The 25,166-nt window shown below is 52.3% G+C and overlaps 1 protein-coding gene across 1 annotated transcript; it reads left to right on the forward strand.

Annotated features, from left to right (window-relative positions):
• The first annotated feature begins 7,794 nt into the window (after positions 1–7,794).
• AMOTL2 (angiomotin like 2) lies at positions 7,795–24,802 on the forward strand. The gene is made up of 10 exons (XM_074964172.1): positions 7,795–7,950; positions 10,939–11,771; positions 15,241–15,505; positions 17,807–17,951; positions 18,438–18,530; positions 20,266–20,561; positions 20,929–21,221; positions 21,519–21,730; positions 22,034–22,213; positions 23,331–24,802. The coding sequence occupies exons 2-10, from the start codon at positions 11,023–11,025 to the stop codon at positions 23,387–23,389; spliced, it is 2,292 nt and encodes a 763-aa protein (XP_074820273.1). The 5' UTR covers positions 7,795–7,950; positions 10,939–11,022; the 3' UTR covers positions 23,390–24,802.
• The last annotated feature ends 364 nt before the right edge of the window (positions 24,803–25,166 follow it).

A 25,166-nucleotide genomic window follows, 5' to 3' on the forward strand; every position in this document is an offset into this window, starting at 1 on the left:
CCACTATATCCCCCTCCCCCCCCCCCCCCGGTGGGGTGCATCCCACTCCCAGCACTGTGCAGAGAATCAGCCCCTGGCCAGAGTGCTCAGCTCACCAACAGCCTGGCCGGCAGGCTTCCCCCACTGCCCCTGGAAAGCCCAAGGCCCTCCGGCCTGGGGCGCTGGTCAGGAGGAGCCAAGCCCTATGTGTGCCAAAGCCCCACACAGCAGTGGCATGGGAACCCTCTCCACCCCTCAGCTAAGCTCTGCAGTGTGGGAGGGGGAAGCGATTTCCAGCCTATTCGTGCCCCAACCCTGCCGACTCCACAGCATCCATCCTCCTGCCCCAAGGGACTTGGCACCATCTTCACACACACACACACACACACACACCCCGCCCTGAGTCCTGCTCCCAGGGAGGGTGGGCTGTAGCCTCTGCAGTCAGGTTCCCTGGGTCCTGGTGCACAATGTATACTTTAGGGCTTAACCCCTTCCTGCCCACACAGTAGCCGGGAGACAGGAGGCAGCTGGGTTATGTCAGTGGCCAGCAGCAGTCTGGAGGTGTTAGCTTCCTTTCAACTCTGTGCAGGCAGGAAGGGACAAGCTGCTTCCAGCCACAGGGGAGCGGAGGGGTGGGGTAGGGTGGAAAGATGGGCTCTGCAAAGATACAGGCCAGGTCATCCCCCTCCACCCCACCTGAGGCTGGAGGCAGCTCCTGTCCCTTCCCTCCCACACAGTGCCTGCCGAAAGGCTGCTGCTGGCCATATTCTGTTGTGAACCCTGGCAGAAATCTGGGGAGGGGGGCATGTGACCCTATGTGCCTCCTCCCCCATGCGTTGCCTCGGGAAGACGCAGCGCCAGGTACCAGGAGAGGCGGATCTGTCTCGGGGGCCCAGACAGGCATGGAGGGCAGAGAGCACCGGGCAGGGAGGGTCGGGTCAATCAGTCACCCCCTCCATGTGACAGAGGTATATGGGAGTATGGGTGTGTCACCTCTCCTTCTGTGAACCCTAAAGCCTTAAAGATAAGAAGGCAAATTAAAAGAATCCAACTACGCAGTATTTCTTTTTAACAGGGGCTCAGTCAACTTGATGTTAATTTGAACGTTTGTACTGCATAGTTCTGATTGATTGCCATTGAACTCACTTGAACATGAGTTATTTTACCAGGTGTCCCATATTCAGCACAGGGAAAGATGGTCACCCTAGCCATTACTGGGCATATTGATCCCTCAGTGCTGCAGAGGCAGCCAGTAGCATGCGCTGATGGCACGGGATGCCCTGGCCACACCTGGCCGCCACCTTCCGGAACTAGCAATGTTCAACACTTTTCTTTTTCTTTCTTGGACACAACCGACTAGCAGCACATCTGCAGCCAGCCCTGGCTGCCCTTCCTAATACTGGGGCCTCCTGAAAAGCTCAACATTGCTGCCAGAAGCAACCTTCTTTTTGCATAGAATAATGCAGGGGCGGGACAATCTGCCAGCCACACAGGCTTCAGCAAGCTTTCTATGTTGATCCATATCGCCTACTGGTTCCGAACAGGAGCAGCTGACCAGTGCCCAGCCTGTTAGTCTAGTGCGCCTCAAACTCCTCCAGAGAACAGACTCCTTGGCTAGACGTCCTCTCCCAGCCATCGCCTCTCCCAACATTCCAGTCCCAATTTCAGACCTCCCTTGAAGCAAATACAGCTTAGCTTGGTTGCATGAATAGGCCATGCACAGGACAACAGGGAAATCAGAAAAATAAACTCGCTTCCTGAAAGCTGTTGGGCTGGCTATCTGACTATGTCTCCCAAAATGCATCTCCCTTGCCCAGTGGCCAGGACGTGGAAATAGAAGTCAGGATGCCTGCGTGTTGTTTCTGATGATGTCGTGTGATCCTTAGCCAGTCATTTAATAGCGCTGTGCCTCATCGTGCTCATCTGTAAAATGAGGACAATTATCTCTTTGGAAAGAGCTTGGAGATCTGTGGATGAAGTGTGCTGTGGGGAACGGCTAAGGATTCATTTGCATCTGAGCTGTTTATTGCCTCCCTGTGAGAGTAGGAATTTAATCAGCCCCAGCATAAGGTGACCAGATGTCCCGATTTTATAGGGACAGTCCTGATTTTGGGGTCTTTTTCTTAAATAGGCTCCTATTACCCCCCCCACACACACACACTCCCATCCCAATTTTTCACATTTGCTGTCTGGTCACCCTATCCCAGCATGAGGAAATGCACTTTTATTACTAGACCCAAATTTCTCCTTGTTGCCAGCAGCTCCTGCTCCCATAACATCTCCAGGTCACTTTGGATTCTGGTTCCAGCTTCCTAAGTGCTCGCTACCCCGTGGTGCTACCCTCAGATCCGATCATACTGAAGCAACTGAAAACAAAGACATGAAGGTGCCACTCATGTTGCAGAGAGGGATGTCTCAGCTGCTTTGAAGATGAGCTGGCCAAAACACACACACACAGCCTCTGGAAATCCAGAGAGAGTCTGGGACTGAATTACAAATAACAAGAAGCATCACCACTCAGAAACTGATAGACACTGCGCCACTGGGACTGCCCAAGACTGTGGCACAGACCTGAAAAAGACCTGAAGATCTAAGCAATCTACTCCTAGGGCATTTGATCTTGCCAGTCCATTGCCATTTTAGCTGGGAATCTGTTGCTGTCCAGGGCTACCCGAGTGTGTGTCACAGCTAATTTGAAGGTTTCAGAGTAGTAGCCGTGTTAGTCTGTATTCGCAAAAAGAAAAGGAGGACTTGTGGCACCTTAGAGACTAATCAATTTATTTGAGCATAGGCTTTCGTGAGTTACAGCTCACGAAAGCTTATGCTCAAATACATTGGTTAGTCGCTAAGGTGCCACAAGTCCTCCTTTTCTTTTAGCTAATTTGAAGAGGCCCATTCTCCCAACTTTTATACTGGAGCCTGCATTGCTTTCTTCAGGATTCCCTGGGTCTGACCCACAGTTGCGCTGTATCTTGTATTGTCAGTAACCCCAGTGCAAAGTGCTCTGTGATACCGGACCATTTGGGAGTGTTTTACACCTCTTTGTCCTAGTGTGAATGATTTCACGAGGAGCGGGGCAGCAGGGGGTGTTTCCACTACACAGCATCAAGTACCCACCTAGTGGATTTACCTCCTAGAGTCTCCTCACAGAGGTCAGTTTCTGGCAGACCCCTGTTGAGAAAAGCAGGCAAGCAGTGAAACTCTGGTAAGATCCCAGCAACTTGGATCACTCTTTGACTAATGTTGTCAACTTCTTCCAAACCCCCTTAGTGTCTGCCTGGTGGTGGAACCCCTGACAAGATTACATCTGTTCAGCTGTCTCATTTCCTTAGGAAACAATGAAAGGCTCAAAGGAGAAAGGGTCCAATTACCAAGCTGAGAGGTTATTGTGCTGAGGCTGGGGTCTGTTAAGAGCACATGTGGCATTCTATACAATCAATATTGTACATTGTCCTCAGCGCACCTGCGGCTCCTGCAGTCCTGCCCATAATGGCACAGAGCCCGAGGCCAAACAGACAGAGAGAAATGGAACCCCAGTCTACAGAGCACAGGTCAAAGGATGCACTCCTTCCCCCTCCCTCTGCCTTCTGGCCTCTGCTCTATCCTGCCACCCAGCTGGTCCCATTGCAGGAAGGACTGAAGCTAGAAAACGGTTTATAAAGTGGCTTGCAGCAGATCTGGGGACGGCAAACATGATGAACTGGAGTACAATGCATCCAGCTTGGTTCAAGGCCAGTGCGGCCAGATCCTCAGTTAGTGTCAAACCATCTGAGCCAATTTCAGCTACACTGATTTACACTCACTATGGATTTGACTCCTACTTTAGAGGGGACTTCAGTTCTCTTTGCGGTTTCTCTTCTCAGGAGGAAATCAGGGCATGGCTACGCTACAGCCGCACAGCTCTGGTGCTGCACCAGAGTTTGGCCACCTCCTACATCAATGGAAGAGGATTTTTCCATTAATGCAGTTAATGCATCTCTCCGACAGGTGGTAGCTAGGTCGACAGAAGAATTCTTCCAGCAACCTAAATGCAGCTATGCTGGGGGTTAGGCCAATCTAACTATGGCCCTCAGGGTGCAAAATTTTAGGTTGATCTAGGGTAGACCAGGCCAGGTATATAAGAAAAAGTGTAGACCAGGGCAGGTGTATAAGAAAACTCCACTTCAGCCATGTGGTTAGTACCATCTGAGAGGGTTTGAGCAGTTTACCTGGCCTGTCTCTGGAAACTGTAGACACTTAGCCCTATAAACATTAGCCAGAGCTGTGCCAGACAGCTGTCCCACTGACATGGTTGCAGTCTCACTGTGCATGGGCTTTACACTCACATTCCAAAGGGAATGTACAGAAAGATAATAGCTTGTGCAGGTGTGTGACCCTCCTCGCTCCTTCTCTTAGGGTGATTCTGTCCCCAGATGAGAAGAAACCTTAGGATCCACAGTCATGTGAAGGGAGCTATAGGTCCAAAGTGAGAAGCAGAAAATCTCTCCTTTAGTCTGGCTTCTTGTCTCTCTTCCATCTGTTCTTGCTGCCCTTCCTCCACTCTCCTCTCCCTCTCTCTGCCCACAATCCCTTCAAGCCTCATGCCTTGGCTCCACTGCGGTCTAAGACGCTTTCTTGTGGTGAAGCAGAAAATAGCCCCAATGGGTAAGTCATCCCATATGAAAGAGAGGGGAGAATTCCCAAACCAGCACCGGGAATGGTTCTCAAAGGAAGACAAGGTGGGGGAGGGAATATCCTCTACTGGACCAACTTCTGTTGGTGAGAGAGACAAGCTGCACAGAGCTCTCAAAGGATGGGCAGTTTGTGTCTCCGCTGCTTGTGACAGATGGGCAGCACCTGTCAGACGGGGCAAGGCGGGAGGGAGAAGACAAGTGCCCTGGTCATGGGGGTGGGGGTGAAGGAGGAGCAGATGGTAAGGCAGCTTTTAGCAGGCTTGTATCGTATAAAGACAATGGAGTGTCTCTCCTATCTTTACTTAAACAAGAAGATTTATTCCCCTGGACAGCTGGCAAGCAGCCTGTATACCCCCTCAACGCCCGCCTCCACAGCCAGCTGCACGCTCCTCACAAACACACAACATGCACCCCACAGCAAGCCGCACGCTCCCTGCAATCTCCTCTGCCACACAGAGCACACGCACAGCCAGCCGCACACTCCCTGCAATCTCCTCTGTCACACACAGCATACGCACAGCCAGCCGCACGCTCCTGCAATCTCCTCTGTCACATACACACACACACACAACTTTCCTCCACACACAGCCAGCTGCTAAATCTCTGCAGTGTCCTCACACACAAGGTTGCCGCCTGCAGTCTCTCACACACTACCTCCAGTAGCAAACGCCTTGCATCCACCTAGGTCAGCAGTTCTCAAGGGGAGATCCAGGGCCCTCTGAGGGTCCACGAGCCCTTTCAGCGGGTCCACGGAGGCCCGCCACTGAAACCTGGTACCCTGACCCCTGGCAACCCCCCGCGGGGCTGAAGCAGGGAGTGACGTGGGGCTGAAACCCCAAGCTCCCTGTGTTGAATCCAGGAGTGGTGCGGGCTGACATTCCGAGCTCCACCCCCCGCCCTTCACTGAAGCGGGGAGTGGTGGCGGTGAGGGGAACGACTGAAACCCTGACAAAGGCAGAAACCTTGAGCCCATGGGCAAAGTTGAGGGGGCATGAGGGTGTTACCCCCCCAAACTGCAGTGCCTTACCCAGAATGGGGCAATCCTGGTTGCAGCTCCACCCCCCTCCACCTCCTCCTCTCCCCAAGCCCTCCGGCCAGGTCCTAGGTGCGAAGCCGGAGCCAGGCAGCGCAGGGCAGCTGCTCCTCTGGTTGGTGGTGACAGGGGGGGAGCAGCCATGAAATTCCCCCATCTGCTGCTGGTGCCCAGGGTTCTGGCTGCTCCTCAGCTCCCAGCCTCCTTTGACTGATCATGCAGCCGGTCAGAGCTGCCCAGGCAGGGACCCAGCTCCGGGGTCAGCAGAGCTCTCAGGGAGCAGCCTCCGGCACACAGCCCGAGACAGGTGGGTGGCCTGCTGAGGTGAGTCAAGGAGTGGAGGTGGCGCTCCCACTTTGGACCCTGCTGTGCCCGAGCCCTGCTGGCCCTTCCCCCAAAATAGAAGTCAACCTACACCTATGCTCAGGGTTCCCACCCCTGGCCCAGAACCCCCTGCTCCACTACCCCTACTGGGCCCCGGAGTTTTTCTCGCATGTTGAGGGGGGCCTCAGAAAGAAAAAGGTTGAGAACCCCTGACCTAGAGGATCACAATGGTTCCTTCTCACCTTGAAGTCTATGAGTCACCTCACAAGGTGTATTTATCCTCCCTCCCGTCAACGCTGTGGGGCAGGGCAGGGCTATTATCCCCATTTTATAGATGGGGAGCTGAGGCACAGAGAGGCCAAGTGACTTATCCCAGGAGTCTGTGGGAGAGCAGGGAATTAGACCCTGGCGTGCCCAGACTAGCACCTTCACCAGTGGACCATCATTCCCCAGCCAGAAGACTGGGGCTTTAATTCTGAAGACAATCATGTTAGTAACAAACTCACAGTAATAGCAGCATGGGCAGCGGATGGGGGAGGCTGTGCCTCCCCAAACAGCCAGGCGTGGTCCTGCTTTAGTGGTGCCACTGGACTCCAGGGGCTGGGACCACACCACCCGCCTTCCCAGGGTTGGGAAGGCTGTGGGAACTAGCCAGCCTGGGGGGGGCTCTGGGTTCAGAGGTGCAGTGAGAAAAGGGCAGGGCCTCGGGTGGAAGGGGCAAGGCTCGGGGCTAGCCTCCCCCAGCCAGCAGTTCACGTGCCGCGCATGAATAGCAGTCATGGCAGAGGCAACTGCTCTAATGAAGGCTGCAAAATAGTTTCCATTCCAAGCTCCCCTTTTTACAATGTGATGATGTTCCACAGCGTTCCCCCTGTTGGGTTCCTATGGCACATTTCTGAGTCATGAGGGGCTTTGAGAAACACATGCAGTTGGATTGGGCATGTCTCAGTGGTGTAACTCGCACAAGGTGAGCGTGGCTCTTTGTTGCCTTGTAGTGGCAGCCCCAAGAAGTTACTTCACTGAGGCAGAAGCATGTTCTAATTCAGAGGGTGCTGGTCAGGAGCCATAAGGCTGCAGGCCCAGCACTTCCACCACCCTGCTGTATACCTCAGACAGGTCTTTGTGCCTCTGTTTCCCTTCCCACCTTTTGTCTGTCTTGTCTTTTTAAATTATCAGCCCTTTGGAGCAGGAACTGTCTCTCAGTATCTGTGCTGTACCCAGCGCAATAGGGAGCCCTCGATGCTACAGCTGTCTGCACACATGGTACTGCAAGTAAATAACCCGGTTTATAGACAAGAGAAGGGTCCCAAATTCACCATGTCTGAGGTGTTTCTCTGGATTATGTCATGGGCTGAAACCTCCAGGAATACATCCAACACAAATTGGCAACCCTCCCTGGTTCATCTCCTACAGATCTCCCTGCTGTATAAAGGGTCCGCTCCAGAAAGCATGGCCCCGCCAGGCACTGGGAAAACTTTTCCTTGCCTAGAGCAACCCCGGCGGTCCCGAAGGGTTGGGCCCAGGCTGGCTGCGGACTCAGCCGCTTCGGCCTAGCAGCGCTGCAAGGCTCCGGATCTTAACCCAGAGCGAACGAGGCAGACGCTAACCGCGTTCGCACTCGTGTGTGTGAGTGTGAGAGAGAGAGACGCGGCTGCGCCCCCTGCAGGCCACGCCGCGCAGCGGCTGCCGAGGCGTAGAGGTTATTTGTGGTTAGCTTTGATCCCGGGGGAACCTGAAACTCTCGCATTCCTGGCATAGCAGCCGCTCGCGCAGCCCAGCCTCCTTGGCTCTCATTACAGCTGGCGGGGGCCGGCGCGGCGCTCAGTGCCTGCCAGCAGCCGCGGGGGCAGGATCTCTGCGAGCTGCACGCACACAGCGAGCCGGCCGAGCGCGGAGCGAGCCTCTCCTCCCCCGGCTCTGTGGCAAGGCTGCTCTGCTTCGGTGAGTTCCGCTCCGGGCTGCCGTCCCCGCGGTGTCTGGTGCCACAGGGGAGATCTCGGACTCCCCGTCCCTGGCTCGCGTGCCGCTTCGGGTTGGGAACGCTGTTGTCCCTGCGCTCCGTGGGCGTCAGCCTGCGGGGTCCCCCTCTTTCCATAGCTCTCGCTCCCCACATTGCTCTGCAGCGTGTGACCCGTGATTCCTGCAAGCCCCCGAGAGCGCCTGGGTTGTGACCCATCGTAAGCAGAGTGGGGGTAAGCAGGGCTTTGCCGAGCTCGTTTGCAGTCACAGGTGCTTGTGCCCCCAGCTAGCTGGAGAATTCTCTTTGTCCTGCTCGGAAAATGCTTGCCGCAGCCATGAGCTCGTTCTCACTTAGAAGGAATGTTAATTGCAATCCAAACCCGGGTGATGTCAGTGCTGAACGATTTGGAAAACAAAGCGGCAGCAAGGCAGGGCCCTAGCACCGCTCTGCCGTTGGCAATTGCTGAATGCGCTCTAGCTAGGTGCGTTAGTTTATACCTAGTGGGTTTGGAAAGGCGAGAAAAGGGGTTTTCCCATGGGATGCTGCCACAGAAATGTCTCGCTGTTTAACATCAACCCTATTGTAACCTCCCAGCCGGTTGAAGCTTTCCAGGGAGATCTCCTGGGTTGCAAACCCTTGTTCTTTCACTGGATCGCCTTTGAATTTCCTAGAATATGTCAACTGGAGTTTGAGTTGTCTCTCTCTCTCTCTCTCTCCTTTTTTTTAATGATCCTCTCTTATTTGATGCTGCTCATTCAGGTTATGCTGAATGCCATTAAGGGAATTTCTTGTCACTTCAAAATTAAATAAATGTATAAAAATATGGGGAGGGGAATAAAAGGCAGGCAACCACATTAAAAACCAGCTGAGGATCCAGGAGTGATCCTCCCTAATAGTAAAAGGTTGAGGAGCACATATGGCGGGGGTGGGGTGAGGAATGTTTTCTCCAGCTTCCTAGCTATCTAGTCATGCTCCCTGACCCAATATTTCATACTTCCTCCTTGTGAGAACGCACCAGGGTTTGTGAAACTGAAGGGGATGTGTGGTTCTTTTATTTTGATTCACCAAAGGCAGTCTGGGGTTAGCTTTAAATCTCAGAGCTCTGAGTCAGCATTGAAATGAGGCTCAGGAAAGGTAGTCTGTGTAGAGTTTCCTAATTTCACCTTCAGGGAAAACCTGGTCAAGAACCAGTGTGTTGGGAACCAATATTTGCGGTATGTTTGTATGAAGCAATATGAGATTAGCAATCTCCCTTTGCCAACCCACATGCACTAGCATGGGACTAAAAACAGGTGATCAAATGTCTATTTAGGAATTCACTTGCTTGAAAGTTTGCCTTCAGAGGAGGACATGCAACTTAAAAACAGTGATATAACTTCCCTGGCTAGCATTCCTCTTCAGTAAATTACTAGCCATGCACAAACCTGGGCTACAGCTGAAGTTTCTGATTGCCAGAGACAGCAAAAAGGTTATGAGAATGTTTTTAAGGTCTACCCCCACATTGGTGACTCCAGGCATGGCTGATTCATTTAAGATAAGTGTTTTATATTTAAAATTTCAGTAAACGTATGAAAAGCATGGGTGCATGCATACATACATAAAACACCATAACAATGTAAAAAGAACGAGGAGTACTTGTGGCACCTTAGAGACTATTTCTGTTTTCTCAAATAAATTTGTTAATCAGGAAAATCGGGTTTATTTTATGTGACTTTTAGTATGAAGTTTTTATTATATTTTGCGATCCACTGGTGTGATGATAGTAGATGAGCCCTTTTCACTTTTGCTCACAGTCACTTTTGAGTCAATTTCACACTCATTCCGGATCATAATGTTGCAATGTTTGCAAATGTGAGGGGGAGAATGTTTGTTTGTTTAAAACAATTAGATCTTATGGGAATAGTTCAAGAAATGTTTTGTGGATACACTCTTGTTGATTTTAGGTTTTGTAGGAGCTTCCATTTACAAATTCTAAGTGTTGGCCCAAATTTGACAAGTCTCCCTCCTTTAAGGAGACGGAAAGTACTGGCGACTGAAATCCTCTTGCTTTGTGGACTGTAGCTGCTGTCCTGCAGCTTACACAGGAGCATTCTCTGCCAGTGTAACTTGGGCTCGCCAAGTCTAGGATATTTTGTGTAATGGTGGATTGAGCTCGGAGCACCATCTTCATTACACTTAGCAGAACTTCTTCCCTGCCCCACAATCAAAGCTAGACTAACAGGAGTCTCACTAAAAGTTCTGCATTGGCCTACTGTTTTGGATAATGAGTTTCGCTCTGCTCAGTGAGCTGAATGAATTTCTTAGACAGCAATCAGAGCTTTTCCCATGGCTACCTCGCCTGGCACATGTGGAGAGACACACACACGAAGTGAACCAAAAAAAGGGGTTCTTGCTGCACAGGTTCCTAGGATCCTGTGACCTGCTCTTTCCAGAGTAGTAAATCAAGTTACGCAGAGCAGTCATGCTGAATCTCAAATGCACTCATGCTAAGCCCAGGTGCTGAGGCCGTTCACCCCACTGGGAAGCCAGCAGAGATCCCCATGGCTGACATTCCTCACTCCCCACCAAGAGCTGCCCCCTTTAGGCTGCTTAAGATGAGATGGCGATTCAGCGGCTCACTGAAGCGCTGGGCAGGGAGGCTTTTTGTATGAGAGCTGAGTTCCCTGCAACTGAGCCTGCCAGGACTGGTCCACTTCCAGCCTCCACAGGGTTGCCAAGGGCCTCCCATGGAATTAGCGTTCAGCCAGGGTCTGGCTCTGCCCTTCCAATGGTGGCAAAGGGATGGGATGTTGCTCAGAATCCCCCTCCCCTCCTCCGCTCTGCTAGGATACGAGTATTGTGACTAAAGGGTGGATTGCGTCTTTCCTGGCAGAGTGCCACAATGGGACTCCTGGCAAACTAAATCTTCTGAAAATATGTAATGAGCAAACCCCTGACTGAGAGCTGATTCCTGTGTTCGTCTCTTGTAGGCTCCTTGGGTGCTGCCAGATCCTTGGGATTGTATTGTGTCTACTGTTCCTGGTGGCAGCCCCCTGCCAATCGACTAGCTGAGGATGAGGACGGCGGAGGATTCCTCTGGGACGGTCCTGCACCGGCTCATCCAGGAGCAGCTGAGATATGGGAACCTCACAGAGAACCGCACGCTGCTGGCTATTCAGCAGCAGGCGTTGCGCGGAGGTGGGAGCATGGGCAGCCCTCGCTCCTCACTGGAAAGTCTCACCCAAGAAGAGAGCCAGATGGTCCAGCAGTCCACACGGCAGGAGCCCCAGGGCCAGGAGCACCACTGCGACCACATCTACCTGGAGAACAATGTGTATCGGCTCCACCAGCCTCAGCACAAGGGCGAGGAGCTCCCCACCTATGAGGAGGCCAAAGCGCATTCCCAGTACTATGCCTCACAGCGAGGACAGCAGGCTGGGGTGCCCTGTCCAGATGCCCCCGCTGAACCTGGCCAACGCAGGGCCTATGCCCCTGACAGCAGCAGCAAGCGGCAGGACGAGTCACTAAAGGAGCTGAAGCATGGGCATGTGAGGTCATTGAGTGAACGCCTCATGCAAATGTCGCTGGAGAGGAATGGAGCCAAGGCCCAGAACCACATGAGCTCCTCCCACAGTTATCCCCAGCTATCGAGGCACTTCCAGCTGTCAGCCCCAAGAGGGCAGCATGCCGAGGGGATGGAGCCACGGGGTCCCCCTCCAGAGTACCCCTACATCATCCCCCCCCAGGAGCCTGCAGTTGGTTACCTGGCAGATCCCAGGCACTGCTCCAGGGAAGGGCCAGGATTTCAGCAACCTGAAGTCAGGTAACCACAACATTTGTCTAGCACCTCACACTTCACAGCTAGCATGCATTGCCAGTCCCTTCCTTCCTGGCGTGCACTCAGTTCCTGGGACTGCGACAGCCACATGGGAAGGGGTTGGGGTATGTTGCTGCTACACCGCACGGCTCGCAGACAGGCTGTGGCTGGGGAGCCCTATGGGTTCTGATGCCCAAGGCTGGTTGCATAAGCAGAGAAACCCGCGTGTTGCAGAATAAGGAGATGAGCTGTAGGGACACTACAATGTTCATCCCCTGGCTGCATGAATCCTTACTTTGCCCCAGATCAATCTACCTTCTGCTGACTCTGGAAGTGCTGCCCTGTTCTGTGGGGCAGAAATGGGTGGGGAAGGGGACTTGCAGTCTGACTTTTGATGCTTATGGGCTGTATTTGTCTCTGGGGTGGCTGCGCCAGGGCTAAATTAGACCAGTTGTTTTGCAGATGAAGTTGTATCTTCACAGCCTCTTTCCCCTTGTGTTGTGAGTGGAATTTCTGATTATTTTAGAAGCTGGAATTGAATCAGGAAATGGCTAAGTTTGGAAGGGAGAAAGAAAGCAGGCCCTGCTATGTGAAGAACTACCAGTGCTGTCCCCAGAGGGCGTGCAGACTCTGAGGGCTGAGTAGCACGTGGACACTGGGAACTCTCCTTTCTGCACTGAGAGGAAGGTGAAAGTGATGAATTCTTACCGAACATTCCCAGAGGGAGCCCTGCTAAATACAAATCTGTACCTAGCCACGTACCACCCCCTTGATACCGGGCTTTGCCCTCATCCACTTTGCAAATGCCAAAGCCCAGAGTCTGCCCCCAGTGCAATCCTAAGGGTGAACCATGCTCTCCGTTACACTGGCAGTTGAGGTCCCTCTTCTCTTAGCTGCAGCGTAGGGTTGGTAAGTGGAGTGTTAGTGCTGGGTGAAAAGTGCCTAACCCTTTTCAGCAGATCCACCATCTGCTTACAGGGCCTTGCTTGCATTATGACCTGTGTCACTAACGGTGGAAGCCTACATGGAGCTCTGGTGTTATGGGTCCTCACCACTTTAGGGCATCATGCATTCCGCTTTGCCTGGCAATTTGATCACATCATAAAGCGCTTTTTGGTTGCTTATAACAAGGGAAATACAGAGTAGCAGAGGAGAAACTAAACCCTGAGTGTAATGACAGGTTTCAGAGTAGCAGCCGTGTTAGTCTGTATCCGCAAAAAGAAAAGGAGTACTTGTGGCACCTTAGAGACTAACAAATTTTTTGGAAAGAAAGATGAGTCTGTCTGTATCTGTACGAGTTTTTTCATGAAGTTGATAAATTTGTTAGTCTCTAAGGTGCCACAAGTACTCCTTTTCTTTAAACCCTGCATGTTCCCCTTGGGTGTTCTCTCCCTTCTCCACCACCCACCATTTTCCAGCTGCCCACTCTCCCTGTGACTTCTCAGCTAGCTGCATGGTTGGGAAATGTGGAAGGCTGAGTAGCAGTGTGTGCTGTTGGGCAAGCCAGAGTGAATGCTGACAGGAAGAGATAATATCTCTGACAGGAAGTGCTCTCTTTTGGAGGGAACAAAGAGGGGAGGGGGTGCAGGCAGAAAGGAAGACGTACTTACCAAATCGCTTTCCAGGAATGCAGCCCCACATTTACAGCCAGCCCTGGGTCATGTGCAGCCATGGTGCCCTCTAGGAAGCACCTGATGGTCAGAGTCCCATAGGGTGGCCAAGTTGGCATTGGGGATATGGTATCTTTGCCCTCTTAGCAGTTGCCTTAAAGATTCATTAAAACAGAAGGTCCCTGTAACAGTGTTTGGTCTGCTTAGCATGCCTTTCCCACAAAGTCCAGAACATGTTTATTAATGGTATACTTTTAGTAAGGGATCACCTTGGGGCAGTGGTGTCAATTCAGATATTCCTTAGAGGGGGAGACAAGCTCTGGTCCCCACTCATCTCTCCTCGCCTTGTAAGCAACCAGGGTCTCCCTCAGCCGGTGGGGAGTCTCCCCTCTTACTCACACAGTGCATGAGCCAATGCCAAAAGTTGCAATCTCGGCAGACTCCCCTGTTCTCCACCATTTGGCCCAGCCACGCCTTGGCTGGACAGAAGGGTGGCCAGGTCAAATTTCAGTGGTGTTGAGACCAAGCTCTGGACTGCTCCAGCAGCAGCCATACTGATTAGTACAGGATCACTGATGAAAAGTGGTCACTGCCCTGCCAGTTCTGCAGCCTATGGAACTGTGAGCAAGTGGAAAAACTTTGGGGCAGGGGGATGTTCCTCCCTTGTAATTGGCACTGCTGCTTAGGGGAATAGGCATTTCCTTTAACTTCCAGGAGCTTGATAAGAGAGGGGGCAGTTCTGTGGTGACATTTCACTATGCTTGGCTGTCCCTGATAAGTGTATTCTTATTGTGTTCTTAAGCACTGGGGTGATGGTGTTGAGTGGTATAAAGTTTCTTTTTAAACATGGATTAGAAATAAAGGATAAAATTTAAAAAAGGAGCTAGGTGACTAAGTCCCATTTTCAAAAGTGGCTTATGCACTAAAAGCCACTGGTTCTTGAAATCAATGGGAGTTAGGCATTTAGATGCTATTGAAAATCTCACTAGGCACTAATCTGCATCTTTAGGTGCCTAAATCCCTTTAAAATCTGGTCCTAGCGCCTAAATCATTTTTAAAAATGGGACTTAGGCGCCTCAGTGATTTAAGTGCTTCTGGAAATTTTACATAAGCTCTCTAATAGGCAAGTGACGTACAAGGGTGCATCTTACCAAATACTGTAGGTGGGATCTTCAAAAGCATTCAGCACGGGCCCAGATCTGCTCCCATTGAAGTTTATGGCAGTTTTACCACTGATTTCAGTGAGAGCAGAGTTAGGCCAATGCTGAGTGGTTTTGAAATCGTATTCTGTAGCCGAGAAGTGGGGCTAATAATTGCCATGGGATCTATACTTTGAAAAACAGGCATGCCTTGAACTCTGTCGGAAAGATGCATTGGGAGATTGTTAAAGATTGCCCTATGAATCTGATATTGTAAGGGTTCCATATATGCGTGGCTGCATGTGCTACAACCCTAAATGAGATGGTGTCGCTCGTCCCAGGGCAGAGTGGGCGGCCTCAAAGATTTCTGACATTCCCGGGTTATGTTTTTCCCCTTAAGGTTCAAGTAAATATTTAAAATGGTGTGATGAAAACCTCCTCCCGGGAGCTCTGTCGACAGATGTATGATTTGTTTGTGTTACCATAGTGCCCACGAGCCCTGATTATGGTACCAGAACTCCATGGCGCTAAGTGCTGTACAAACCCAGAACAAAAAGACAATCCCTGCCAGGGGTTCAAGGAGATTGGATATTTCCAGAAGCCACTCAGTGGCACGCCATCCCAGCCACGCAGGTCACTCCATCTCTTATCCTTGATTTACAGTGTGTCCTGGCAGGCACAGAACAATGCTATTGAGTGTGTCTGAATTTTTGTGACCCCTATTAGGGTGATGCAGGCCCATATGTCCCAGGCTTTCCTGCCCCAGCAGGCTGCCCTGTGTCACGGCCCGCTGGGCTCCCTTACACCAGCTGGGATGGAGGCTCTGATGACAGCCCAAGCCGCATCAGCCAGCAGCCACTTGGCCCAAATGGAGACAGTCCTGAGGGAGAAAGAGAAGCTGCTGAGGGAGAGTGAGAAGCTCCAGAAGGAAAACGAAAAGCTGCGGCGGGAGCTTGAGAGCTGCAGTAAAAAAGCGAGCCGGATTCAGAAGGTAAATGCATGGAGTCATCACCCAACCAGTCTTTCCAACCAAAGCACTAGGGCCCAGCTCCTCAAAGGTATGCAGGTCGCTAACTCCCATTGGATACCTGTGAGTATCTGGGCCTTGGGGCAACGTACAGCAGGCTCGGGACCCCGGCAGGGGGAAGGACTGCCAGGAGCAGTAGGTTTGCATGTCCAACATTTCATTTGAAATGAGACTTGGATGCTTTCATTTCACTGGCTGTTTTTCATCTGTGATAACACAGCCTGGCAGGCAGTCTGTCCAGGACAGACTCGGTTTGTGTCCGGGAACTGTAGGATCGATGAACAAGGAGCTTTATCACAGTGTTAGCCCTGAAGTGACTCTGTCTGCTTCACTGTGGAGCTTCTCTCTAGAACCTCCACCAGCCCCCTCCTGCCTAGTTCTGTGTGCCGGGTTTAAAGAGACATTGCACAAGTCATCCCACTTTTGTCAGGATTGAGGTGCATTGGCAGAGTTCTGGAGAAGGCCAGGAACTGGACAGTGAGGTAATTACACAGGTCAGGATAGAAGAGCCTGGAGAGGGCTCTAGAGGAAGCTTGCTCAGTGCCTGCCTGTCCTTCGCTTGCATTCGCACTACATCTCACTCGTTGTCAGCCAAGCTCCTCATGGTCCTGGCTTCATTCTCTGGATGGGGTTTTGTTTTGTTTCTTTCCTAGAGAAAGAGCAAACAGCTGCTGAGAAAATTCATCCCCTTTCATATGTTTAATCTCTTCTCCTGTCACAGCTTTCTCCTCCTGCCATCCCTCTGAACAGCTGTGGCTCAGAAGCACACAGCACAACAGGTCCTCAGCCAAGGCAGTTGTTGGGTGGATAAAAAAGAGTCCATTCACCGTCTCTGTTAACAGTTGGGCCCTCTCTGGCCGTCCCTCCCCTTGGGGTCTATGCTGGGCCGCCACAGAAAGCCCTTTGTGCAGAAGCATACAAGGGGAGGCCTGTTCCAGCCCAGCCACAGCCAAGGGGAAAGCCTCTCCCCTTAGAACAAACGGGCCATTGGGAGGGGCACGTGGCAGGCTTGCAGAGGTGGGGAGACAGAGGCATGTGCTGGAGCTGGGGAGGAGGCCAGGAACCCTCTAGGCAGGATGGAGTGGCAGCGAGAGGAAGAGTGGAGGCAGTTTGGAGAGAGATGATAGAACTTCTCCAGTATAGTTTGTTTCATGATCCAGTTAGATGTGCGCACAGCTTGTATCAGCCATCAGGTTCATCGCAGTAAGACAGACCCACGAGGGTCTCTGATCCCTTAGTGTTACAGACATAAGGGCTTGACCTTTCCACATGGCCAAAGGGAAGGGCACACTAAGGAGCCAGAGCCAGCCAGGAATAGGAGGGACTGTGTACCAGGAAGCTTTACCAGAGTGATTCAGCCCCCCATGGCACACCTTTCACTCTCCATGCACTTGCAGCAGCCATCCCACCACTGAAAATTGAAAGGTTGGTCCTACAAGAGGAGCTGCTCCAAGAGGGCAACCTCAGGGGGTGGAGAGACAGAAGAGCTATCTCCTTACCTGGGAAGAGGTGGAACATCCAAGGGTCCCAGGAAGGAAAAGGCAAGTGCTTCTCTGTGGGAAGCTGGGGAAGGAGGAGAAGCTTGGGGAGTTTTATCTCTGAAGATGACTGGTGCCTTTTAAAAAGAACTGACTTAAATTGAACCCAGGCCCAAAGTCTCCAAAGAGCATGGTGTCGTTGCAGTGGGCTTATAATAAATGGGCCTTTCGAGTGGCTGCTCAGGAGGCAGATGGGAAAGCAGCACTGCATGGTGGGTACAGTTATGCAAATCATCGTGGAGTCTAATGGTGCCCTGCAAAGCCGTTTGTAGGTGATGCCTGCTGGCGTGGGGTTGTTTGCAGTTTGAGTGAGAAGGTGTATGTTGTTCTCCTATTGGTGTGTGTAATGCTCACGGACTTGCGTGGGGAAGGCAAGTGCAGGTGGGCAGTGACCAAGCTTCTTCTTTGCACCTCAGTCCTGACCTGTAGGGCTCCTGTCATTCATTCCAGTGCTTAGACCTTGTCTGAGCAGGGCCCATGAGTCGTGCGTTGTGCACAAGTAAGGAGCAGGATGAGACCACCAGACTCATGTCACTAGTCTCCTAGTGTGGGACTTAAACCCAGCCCTTTACTGGTGACAGACACTGCAGCCATGTTGGTTTATGGTGTTGCTTTTGCAGTGCACCTCACATTGAAACATCTGCTGGTGCCATCCAGCCATCTTCTCCTCTGGTCTTTTCCCCATCCCAAGAATGTTTAACTTCAGCCTGTTTTCTTCCCCCCACAGCTGGAAACAGAGATTCAGCGAATCTCCGAGGACTATGAAAACCTGATGAAGGCATCTTCCAAGCGAGAGGCATTGGAGAAAACCATGAGGAACAAGAAGGATGGGGAGATGCGGCGGCTTCAGGATTTCAACCGGGATCTGAAAGGTAAGAAACTGGACAGCACTAGACAGGGGCTAGGGAGAGTGGAAAGGGCAATTCTTGGGTGCACTCCTTTTTGGGCTCATGCATCTTGAGAGAAGATCACTGTTGTTAGAAACATGCTGTGCCCCAGGCTAAGCCTCCCCACATTGGTGCTCCCTCCATAAGCCACTTGAGCAGTGTAGGCCCTTTTTCAGTCAGACACTTGGCCTCATGTTGTCTAACCTAGTTCTGTTCTGATCCCATTGCTGAGGCCACATCCAGTACCAGTTTGTGACTTCCCCTTGCTGTTCCCAGTCTTGTGACCCTCATCTCTGGGGACAGATGCCCAGCAAACTGTCTCCTGACACGTTTCCTGGTACATCAGGAGCATTTCGGGGAGGTTCAGTTTCAAGATGGGTGTCTAATACCACCTGTGCCATCCAAGAACCAGGCTGTTCCCAGTCAATTAAATTCTAAAAATTCTATCTCTGTATATTTAATCTGAAACAGAACGGTTGGAATCTGCAAACAAACAGCTGGCCAGCAAGCAGCAGGAGAACCCAGAAGGCAGCCAGGGGACCGTGGCAAAACTGCTTGCACAAAGTAAGTCCCGGGGGAATGCTAGGTCACAGAGGAGGTGCTGTGCAGTTGTGCCTGCATGGCTCGCTGCACGGCCAGCCCTGCTGCGCAGTGCCCTGTCACTCTGTGGATCAGGCATGTTGGCATGCTTTCGGGGTGGGTGTGTTGGGAGGGAGAGGAAGGAAGGGTAAGGTCCCTTTAAGATAGGAGAGGAGGTGGATCCTCTTTTGGAAGCTTTTGCCATTCCCCAAGGAGAGCTAAGCTGTTCTTGGCACTCAAAGCAGAGCCATTAATCACAGCAGCCATCAGTGTGACCTGGATTCTTTGCATTCCAGCGGCTGTTCTGGCTGTTCCAGCACACAGTCCACACTCCCGCCACTCCAAAGCCCAGACCTAGGTTAGAGCTCTTTCTCTCTTGCATTGGAAATTTTTTTTTTTTTTAAGGAGAAAACGTTTTTTGCCAGAGGCTGGAAATAGACGTGACAGTCTCTTCCTGGCTTGATTCCACTTCCACGGCTGGCAGCAAAATGCCCACAAAAAGCCAAGGGAGGGGAAAGGGGATACAGCCCCAGGCTGCCATTGTTCCCACCCGCCTTCCCTTCCCTGAAAGCTGCTGAGTCCCTTCAGCTTAGGCCTCGTCCATCCAAGGAAGTTGTACTGGTGGAACGGAGCCAGTTCAGGAGGGGAGTTTGTGCAGCCCTGGGGGTGAACACTTTTCCTGCGGGTGGGGACAGGGATTGATTCCTTTGATTGGGAAGGAATTGCTCGCATTGCACTATCCTGGGTTTTAGGCCCGTTTTCTCATGCGGACATGACCTTTGTCAAAGGTGGTATTAATGTGTCCTTAACCGCGGCTCTTTCCCTTGGCCTTCTGAGTGGTTGCCTCTTAATGCCCACAGAGCATGGTGTGGCTCCTTTGGGAGATTACGGGCCAGTCCTCTGCTGGGGTGAATGGGTGGAAGTCAATTAAAGTCAGTGGAGTGGCACCCATCTGGATCAGGATTTGTCTGAGTTTGCCAGGGACGAGGCTGAAGGGAGGGTGGCGTGCAGCTTTGGAGCACCAGCCCGCAGGTTTTTAAACAAGGAAGCCTGTGCAAGGAGCCAGCTGCCTAGTGGGTGGCAGGTCACATGATGAATCTGCCATGCCTTTCAATATAGTTGGCAGACTAATTGGGGAGGAGAGACGCTGGGACTGGACTAGCGATGGTGTTACAAGGCAGGAGAGGACTGCCTTGTAGAACCATGTGGAATAGCTGAGGCGTTATGTTGGCAGAGCTGTATGGCGCCTAGGACTGCAATAGCAGGAGTGGTAGAGTAGGACTAAGAAGCATTGTGAAAACTGAGCCTTTAAGGAATTTTCTTCTTTCTTGCTTTTTACCATGGCAGCTGATTCCCTGGCAATGGCTCAGCATGGCCCCACATATGTCATGTGGTACTAATGGTACTGCCCTTCCCTCCCCACCCCCAGTGAACAGACACTGGCAGCACAGACCTCTCAGTGGGAGAGAGACTGGGAGCCCGTTTGCATCAGCGGGATGGAACAAGCGACTTCCCCCTGGGCAGATATTTTCAGAGCAGACATTTAGATTTTCTCATGACAATTGTCCATCATATCTAATGCCAGAACCTAATGCGATAGCTCTGAGCCGGAGTCCCTCCGATATGCACTAGAATGAAATGACTGCAGCTGGGAACGTCCTGAGCGGATGGAGCAGCTACAACCGTCAACTAACGTACTTGCTCCTTGTGCCTTTTCCAGGCTATGAGCACCAGCAGGAGAAAGAGAAGCTGGAACGGGAGATTTCACGACTGCGCAGTGCCAACGAGGACCAGCGCCGGCGGGCGGAGCTGCTGGAGCAGGCACTAAGCAACGCCCAGACACGGGCAGCTAAGACCGAGGACGAGCTGAGGAGGAAGCGGGCGTACGTGGAGAAGGTGGAGAGGCTGCAGCAGGCCCTGGGCCAGCTCCAGGCTGCCTGCGAAAAGCGTGAGCAGCTGGAACTGCGTCTCCGCACCCGCCTGGAGCAGGAGCTGAAGATGCTGCGGGCTCAGCAGGTGAGGAGGAGTTCATGGAACCGGGGGCGAGGCCAGCAGCAAAGCAGGGCTAGTGAGACGGTTGCTCAGAACACTGGTGGCACCAGTCCCCTTGCGGCGCGAGCCCTGCCAGCTGTGGCGCTGCAATGGGGGCCGGTTGCACGGAAGGGCTTGGGCAGGCAAGACCCAGATGTGCCAGACTCCTGAGGATGGGGCACAGAGTAATGGTTAGAGAGCAGCCCAATCCAAGTATCCCCAGGATTTGGAGAAACCTGGTTCTGGGTCCACACTGTGCAGGCTGGGCCCATCTCTGATCATTGTACTCAAGGGACCTTTCTCTTCGTGATTCAGTCTCATGCTGTGTGTCGTTTTTCCTGTGCTAATGCAGAGACAGGTGGGAGCCCCGACCGGAGGATCCCCAGAGCTGAGTGCCCACATGCTGGCCGAACAGTTGAGAGAGAAGGAAGAAAAGATCCTAGCCCTGGAGGCAGACATGACCAAGTGGGAGCAGAAGTATCTGGAGGAATGCACCATGAGGCAGTTTGCCATGGATGCAGCTGCCACCGCTGCTGCGCAGCGGGACACAACTATCATCAACCACTCCCCGCGTCACTCCCCCAATAACAGCTTTGACGAGGATCTCCTCTTGGCCAATCACAAGCACCAGGAGATGGAAAACAGGTAGGTCCTCCATGTGGCTTCACAGGGCATGTTTTTTGTTGGCCTTCCATTATCATCAGTCCTGGGGTTTTTATGTCGCTCCTGTCATTGAGCATTTGGAAACTGGCTTCCCAGATGGCCAATCAGCAGCCATGGGAAATAGGTGTCCTTGCCATGTGCATTGACGGAGCAAAGTTTCCTTGGCCGTGATGCTAAGGGAACACCACACGATGAAGGATTTGCTGAAGCGTGTCACACCCTCTGGAATAAAATTGCCATCATCTCTCTCACTTTGTGCCTTGCTCTTGCGTTCCCCAGGTTAAAAGCACTTCATGCCCAAATATTGGAGAAGGATGCAGTCATCAAAATTCTGCAGCAGCGCTCGCGGAAGGATCCCAGCAAGACTCTGCAGGGCTCCCTTCGGCCAGCCAAATCTGTACCATCCATCTTTGCTGCCTCGGGGGCCCAGAATTGGCCGGGGGCCCCCCACAGTGAACGGTTGGTCGAGGGCCCTTCCAGAGGGAGTCCAGGTAAGAGGAGTCTCACCTGTGGGGAGGGAGTCACAGGGTACTTGCCCCTTCAGTTAGCATTAAAGCCCCGCTTGAACACTCCCTTTGCTGTGTTTCCTCCAGCTGAATGCCAAAGGATAGAAGCGTTGCACTGAGCTGGGGTGTTTTCTGGTGGGAGAGCCTTGGAACATAGCATAGAAATGGAGCTCGCTGGCTGGCTGCCAGTCAGGTCAGGCCTGGCTCACTAAAGCCAGTAAGAGCCCAGAGCCAATCAAGTTTGCCTCAGTATTTAAAATCTAAAGGTGGCTGCTCCTCTCTCTTCAGCAGGCAAAGTCCTGGTGGAGGAGACGCCCAGCCCATCTCCTTGCAGCCCTCTCCCCTTCCACTCCAAACGTGGCAGCAAAGATGGGAGCACCCAGACGGATGGCGTGCCTGAGAGCAGCCTCGGCAGTCCGGGCGAGGGGCCTGGTGCCCAGCTCGACAGCAGCCCAGCGCACTCTGTGGGTAAGTCCTGCCTGCCCCGCTGCCCTGGCAAATATGTGCTTGCAGAATCCCTGCAATGCTGTGCCCAGGGTGAACCCAGAGACCTCCCTTCCCTCTGCTAGGGGTTCCGTATGAGCCCTGCATAGCTGAGAGGTGAGCAAGGAGCTGGTTACTCCACCCTGGCTGCCAGGGCTCAGCCTCCTGCCAGAGTGACTAATCCTGAGTGCGAGATACACAGTGGGGATGAAACGCTGTAGGGCTAGATGGGGCGTGGACTAGGGAAGAGTGTGGGAAAGACCAGAGGAAAGAGAAGAAGGGAGAGGAAAGAGACTGTCTCAAAGGTTTTCTCTCTTACTGATTCCTTTGGGCTTTGATCTGGGCCTGCAGATCTGAACTAAAGCCCAGCTTATCAGCACGCCACAGGCTAGCACACCCACGCTGCCCTTCAGTGGGAGAATCCGGTTTTTCTGCTAATGGTTTTAGAGTCAGGAGGGAGGAATCGGAGAGGCTTCCTCCCACCCCACCCCCAGCTAATTGTGCAGTGTTCTTCCTGGGCTTTACCATCTGTAGCGAAAACCACAAACACGAAAAGAATCCCCCTGCTCCTCTCTCCGCCCCCTGCCCCAGGCCCTGCAGCCAGTGGAAAGCCAGGAGCCAAGCACTCTCCCTTTGACAGTGTAAGGGGGCGGGGTTCGAGTGAGCGCAGGGAGCTGGGTTGGCTCTGACATGCCATTTGGTTTGCATTAACCGCTGGTGATGGTTGTGTCCCCATAGGGTGTGTGCATGGGCCCCAGCAGAGAGGCTGAGGGGAGAGGGCTAGGGTTATACAAGTGACTAGTGATTTGGGGGGCTGGCTGAAGACCCCTTAAAAGGGCCTGATTCTCAGAGGGTGGGTGCTCAGTGCTGTCTGAAACAAGGTGGGCCCCCAAAATCACCTGTCATGTTTTAGGGGTTGGGCCCAAGCTGTCTTATTTATTCATTATGGATTCAAGTAAATCTAATGGCCCTGTTGTAAATGTTTGCATTTCCATGGGGCACATCAGGGCTCCATTGTGCTAGGTGCTGCACAGACATAAAAGCAGGAGCCAGTCCCAGCTAGAGAGAGCTCACAATCTAAAGGTGGTTTGTTTCCTTGCAGAGACCATGTCTGCTGCCAGGACCATCAGCCTGTCAGACATGGTGGAAATTCTGATCTGAGGAAGGGCAGGTGCCCACCATCCTCTCTGTCCCTGCACGCTGGCCTGGTCAGAGGAGAGATCTGCTGGGGAAAGTGCCGATTCAGGAGCCATTCGGTTACTGGGATCCTGGCTGGACTTGTGGCGTGGAGAGTTCCTGGACAAAAGGAGTTTGGGGGCAGGACTGCAGGAGAGCATGCAGCATAGCCGCACAGCGAGGGCTGGGAGGGAAGCTGCCGCTGTGGTTTGCATCCATCAGCTGCCATTTATCTCGCCCACTTTCCATCACAGCAGAGCTCATTTGCTACTTGTTCCATCTACCCTGTTGGGCCAGCCTATGTGCAGTGCACCTGTACTTGGGAAGGACTGTCCCAAGTTCCCTTTGTCGCTGGTATGTCACAGGAAAGAAGGAAGGAGGGTCTGAAAGTGAAGAGGCACAGAGCCCTCCCCTGCTCCCCATCTGTGACCTGGAGGAGGGCAGCATGCTGAGCTTTGCTAGAAACTGATCCTGGAAGGACGGGCGTGCCTGTTTCATTGGACACCCTGTTGGTACCCGCTCTCCAAGGTCAAGCTGCCAGGAGTAGCTCTTGTATTTTGCTGGTGTGGCCAGAATTCCTGCCCCTCCCCATGCCTCCCAACCCACCTTTCCCCTCCTGTTGAGAGGACTGGAAATGCTTTGGGTGAAGGTGATTTTGAGTAGCCAGCTGGTGCCCAGTGGCTGGTCCCCAGAGGCACTTCTCCTGGGGAGGCTGCAGTGCTGGCAGGTTGCAGCCCATTAGGGTGTGTGAGGAGGTGAGGAAGGGGGCAGGACAGGCTCTGTAAATAACTCCCTGTTTTGTAAACAAAAGCAAACCCTGTATTTATCATTTCAATTTCCTCCCTGCCATGGCTTTTGTCCCTCCTGCCCCCTTTCCTGCTCTCTGTGGAACCTTTCTCGCCCCTTAGCCATTCACCCTCCCTCGCTTGTCTCTCCTTTGGCTCTCTAGGCCTGTGCTTGTTCTCTTCCTCCATTTCATATCCTGTTTGTCACCATAGTTAAATATCCCTCATTGGCATCCGTCAGATTCCATTTCCTTTGGGGCACTTTCCCATGATTCCTCCAACTGGAATTTCCCTTCTGTTTGTTTCAATACCCGCTGGCTATGTGTTTGAGCTCCTGAGCTGCTCTCATTTGGGGAAGGAGCAGATCCTCAGCTGATGTAAATCAGAACAGCTCCATCAAATCAGAAGAGCTAAATGAGGCTGCCCGAGCACCAGACTCACTCTCATGACGTATGTGCATCAGTAGCACCATTCACGGCCATGTGCAAATACAGTGCTCAAGAGGGTCAAGGATTGCAGGATGGAAGCCTTTATAAATACCAGAAGCTCTGTGTATGTTTCAGCTGAAGGGAGCTTGTGTTTATGCAAAAAATAAACAAGGGGGTTAGGGGTGGATGGGGGGAGTGAGGGGAATGAAACTGGAGATGAAAAAACACACTCCCCATGTGAAACAAGCATGTCTGATTTTTGTTGTGGAGGAGTTGATTTCCCCCCCTTCCTGGAACTGCACCGAGATATACTCACTCACTTATTCACAGTTCTCATACACCCCCTTGTCTACTGACAGCTGGCTTTTGACAGTAGCCAATTCTGATTTTAATTGAGAGTTTCTCAATCCACTGAACTCCAACGCTTTCTTCCCTTGGCCTTCATATATAAATATACTTCCTTTAAACATCTGTGCATTTGCTGGACAACTGCATTTTTTAATTTTCTCTCCCAGACATGTAAAAAAATGTGTTTGGATCTGGTGCATT

Source organism: Natator depressus, chromosome 9 (assembly GCF_965152275.1).
Source record: "Natator depressus isolate rNatDep1 chromosome 9, rNatDep2.hap1, whole genome shotgun sequence".
NCBI lineage: Eukaryota > Metazoa > Chordata > Testudines > Cheloniidae > Natator > Natator depressus.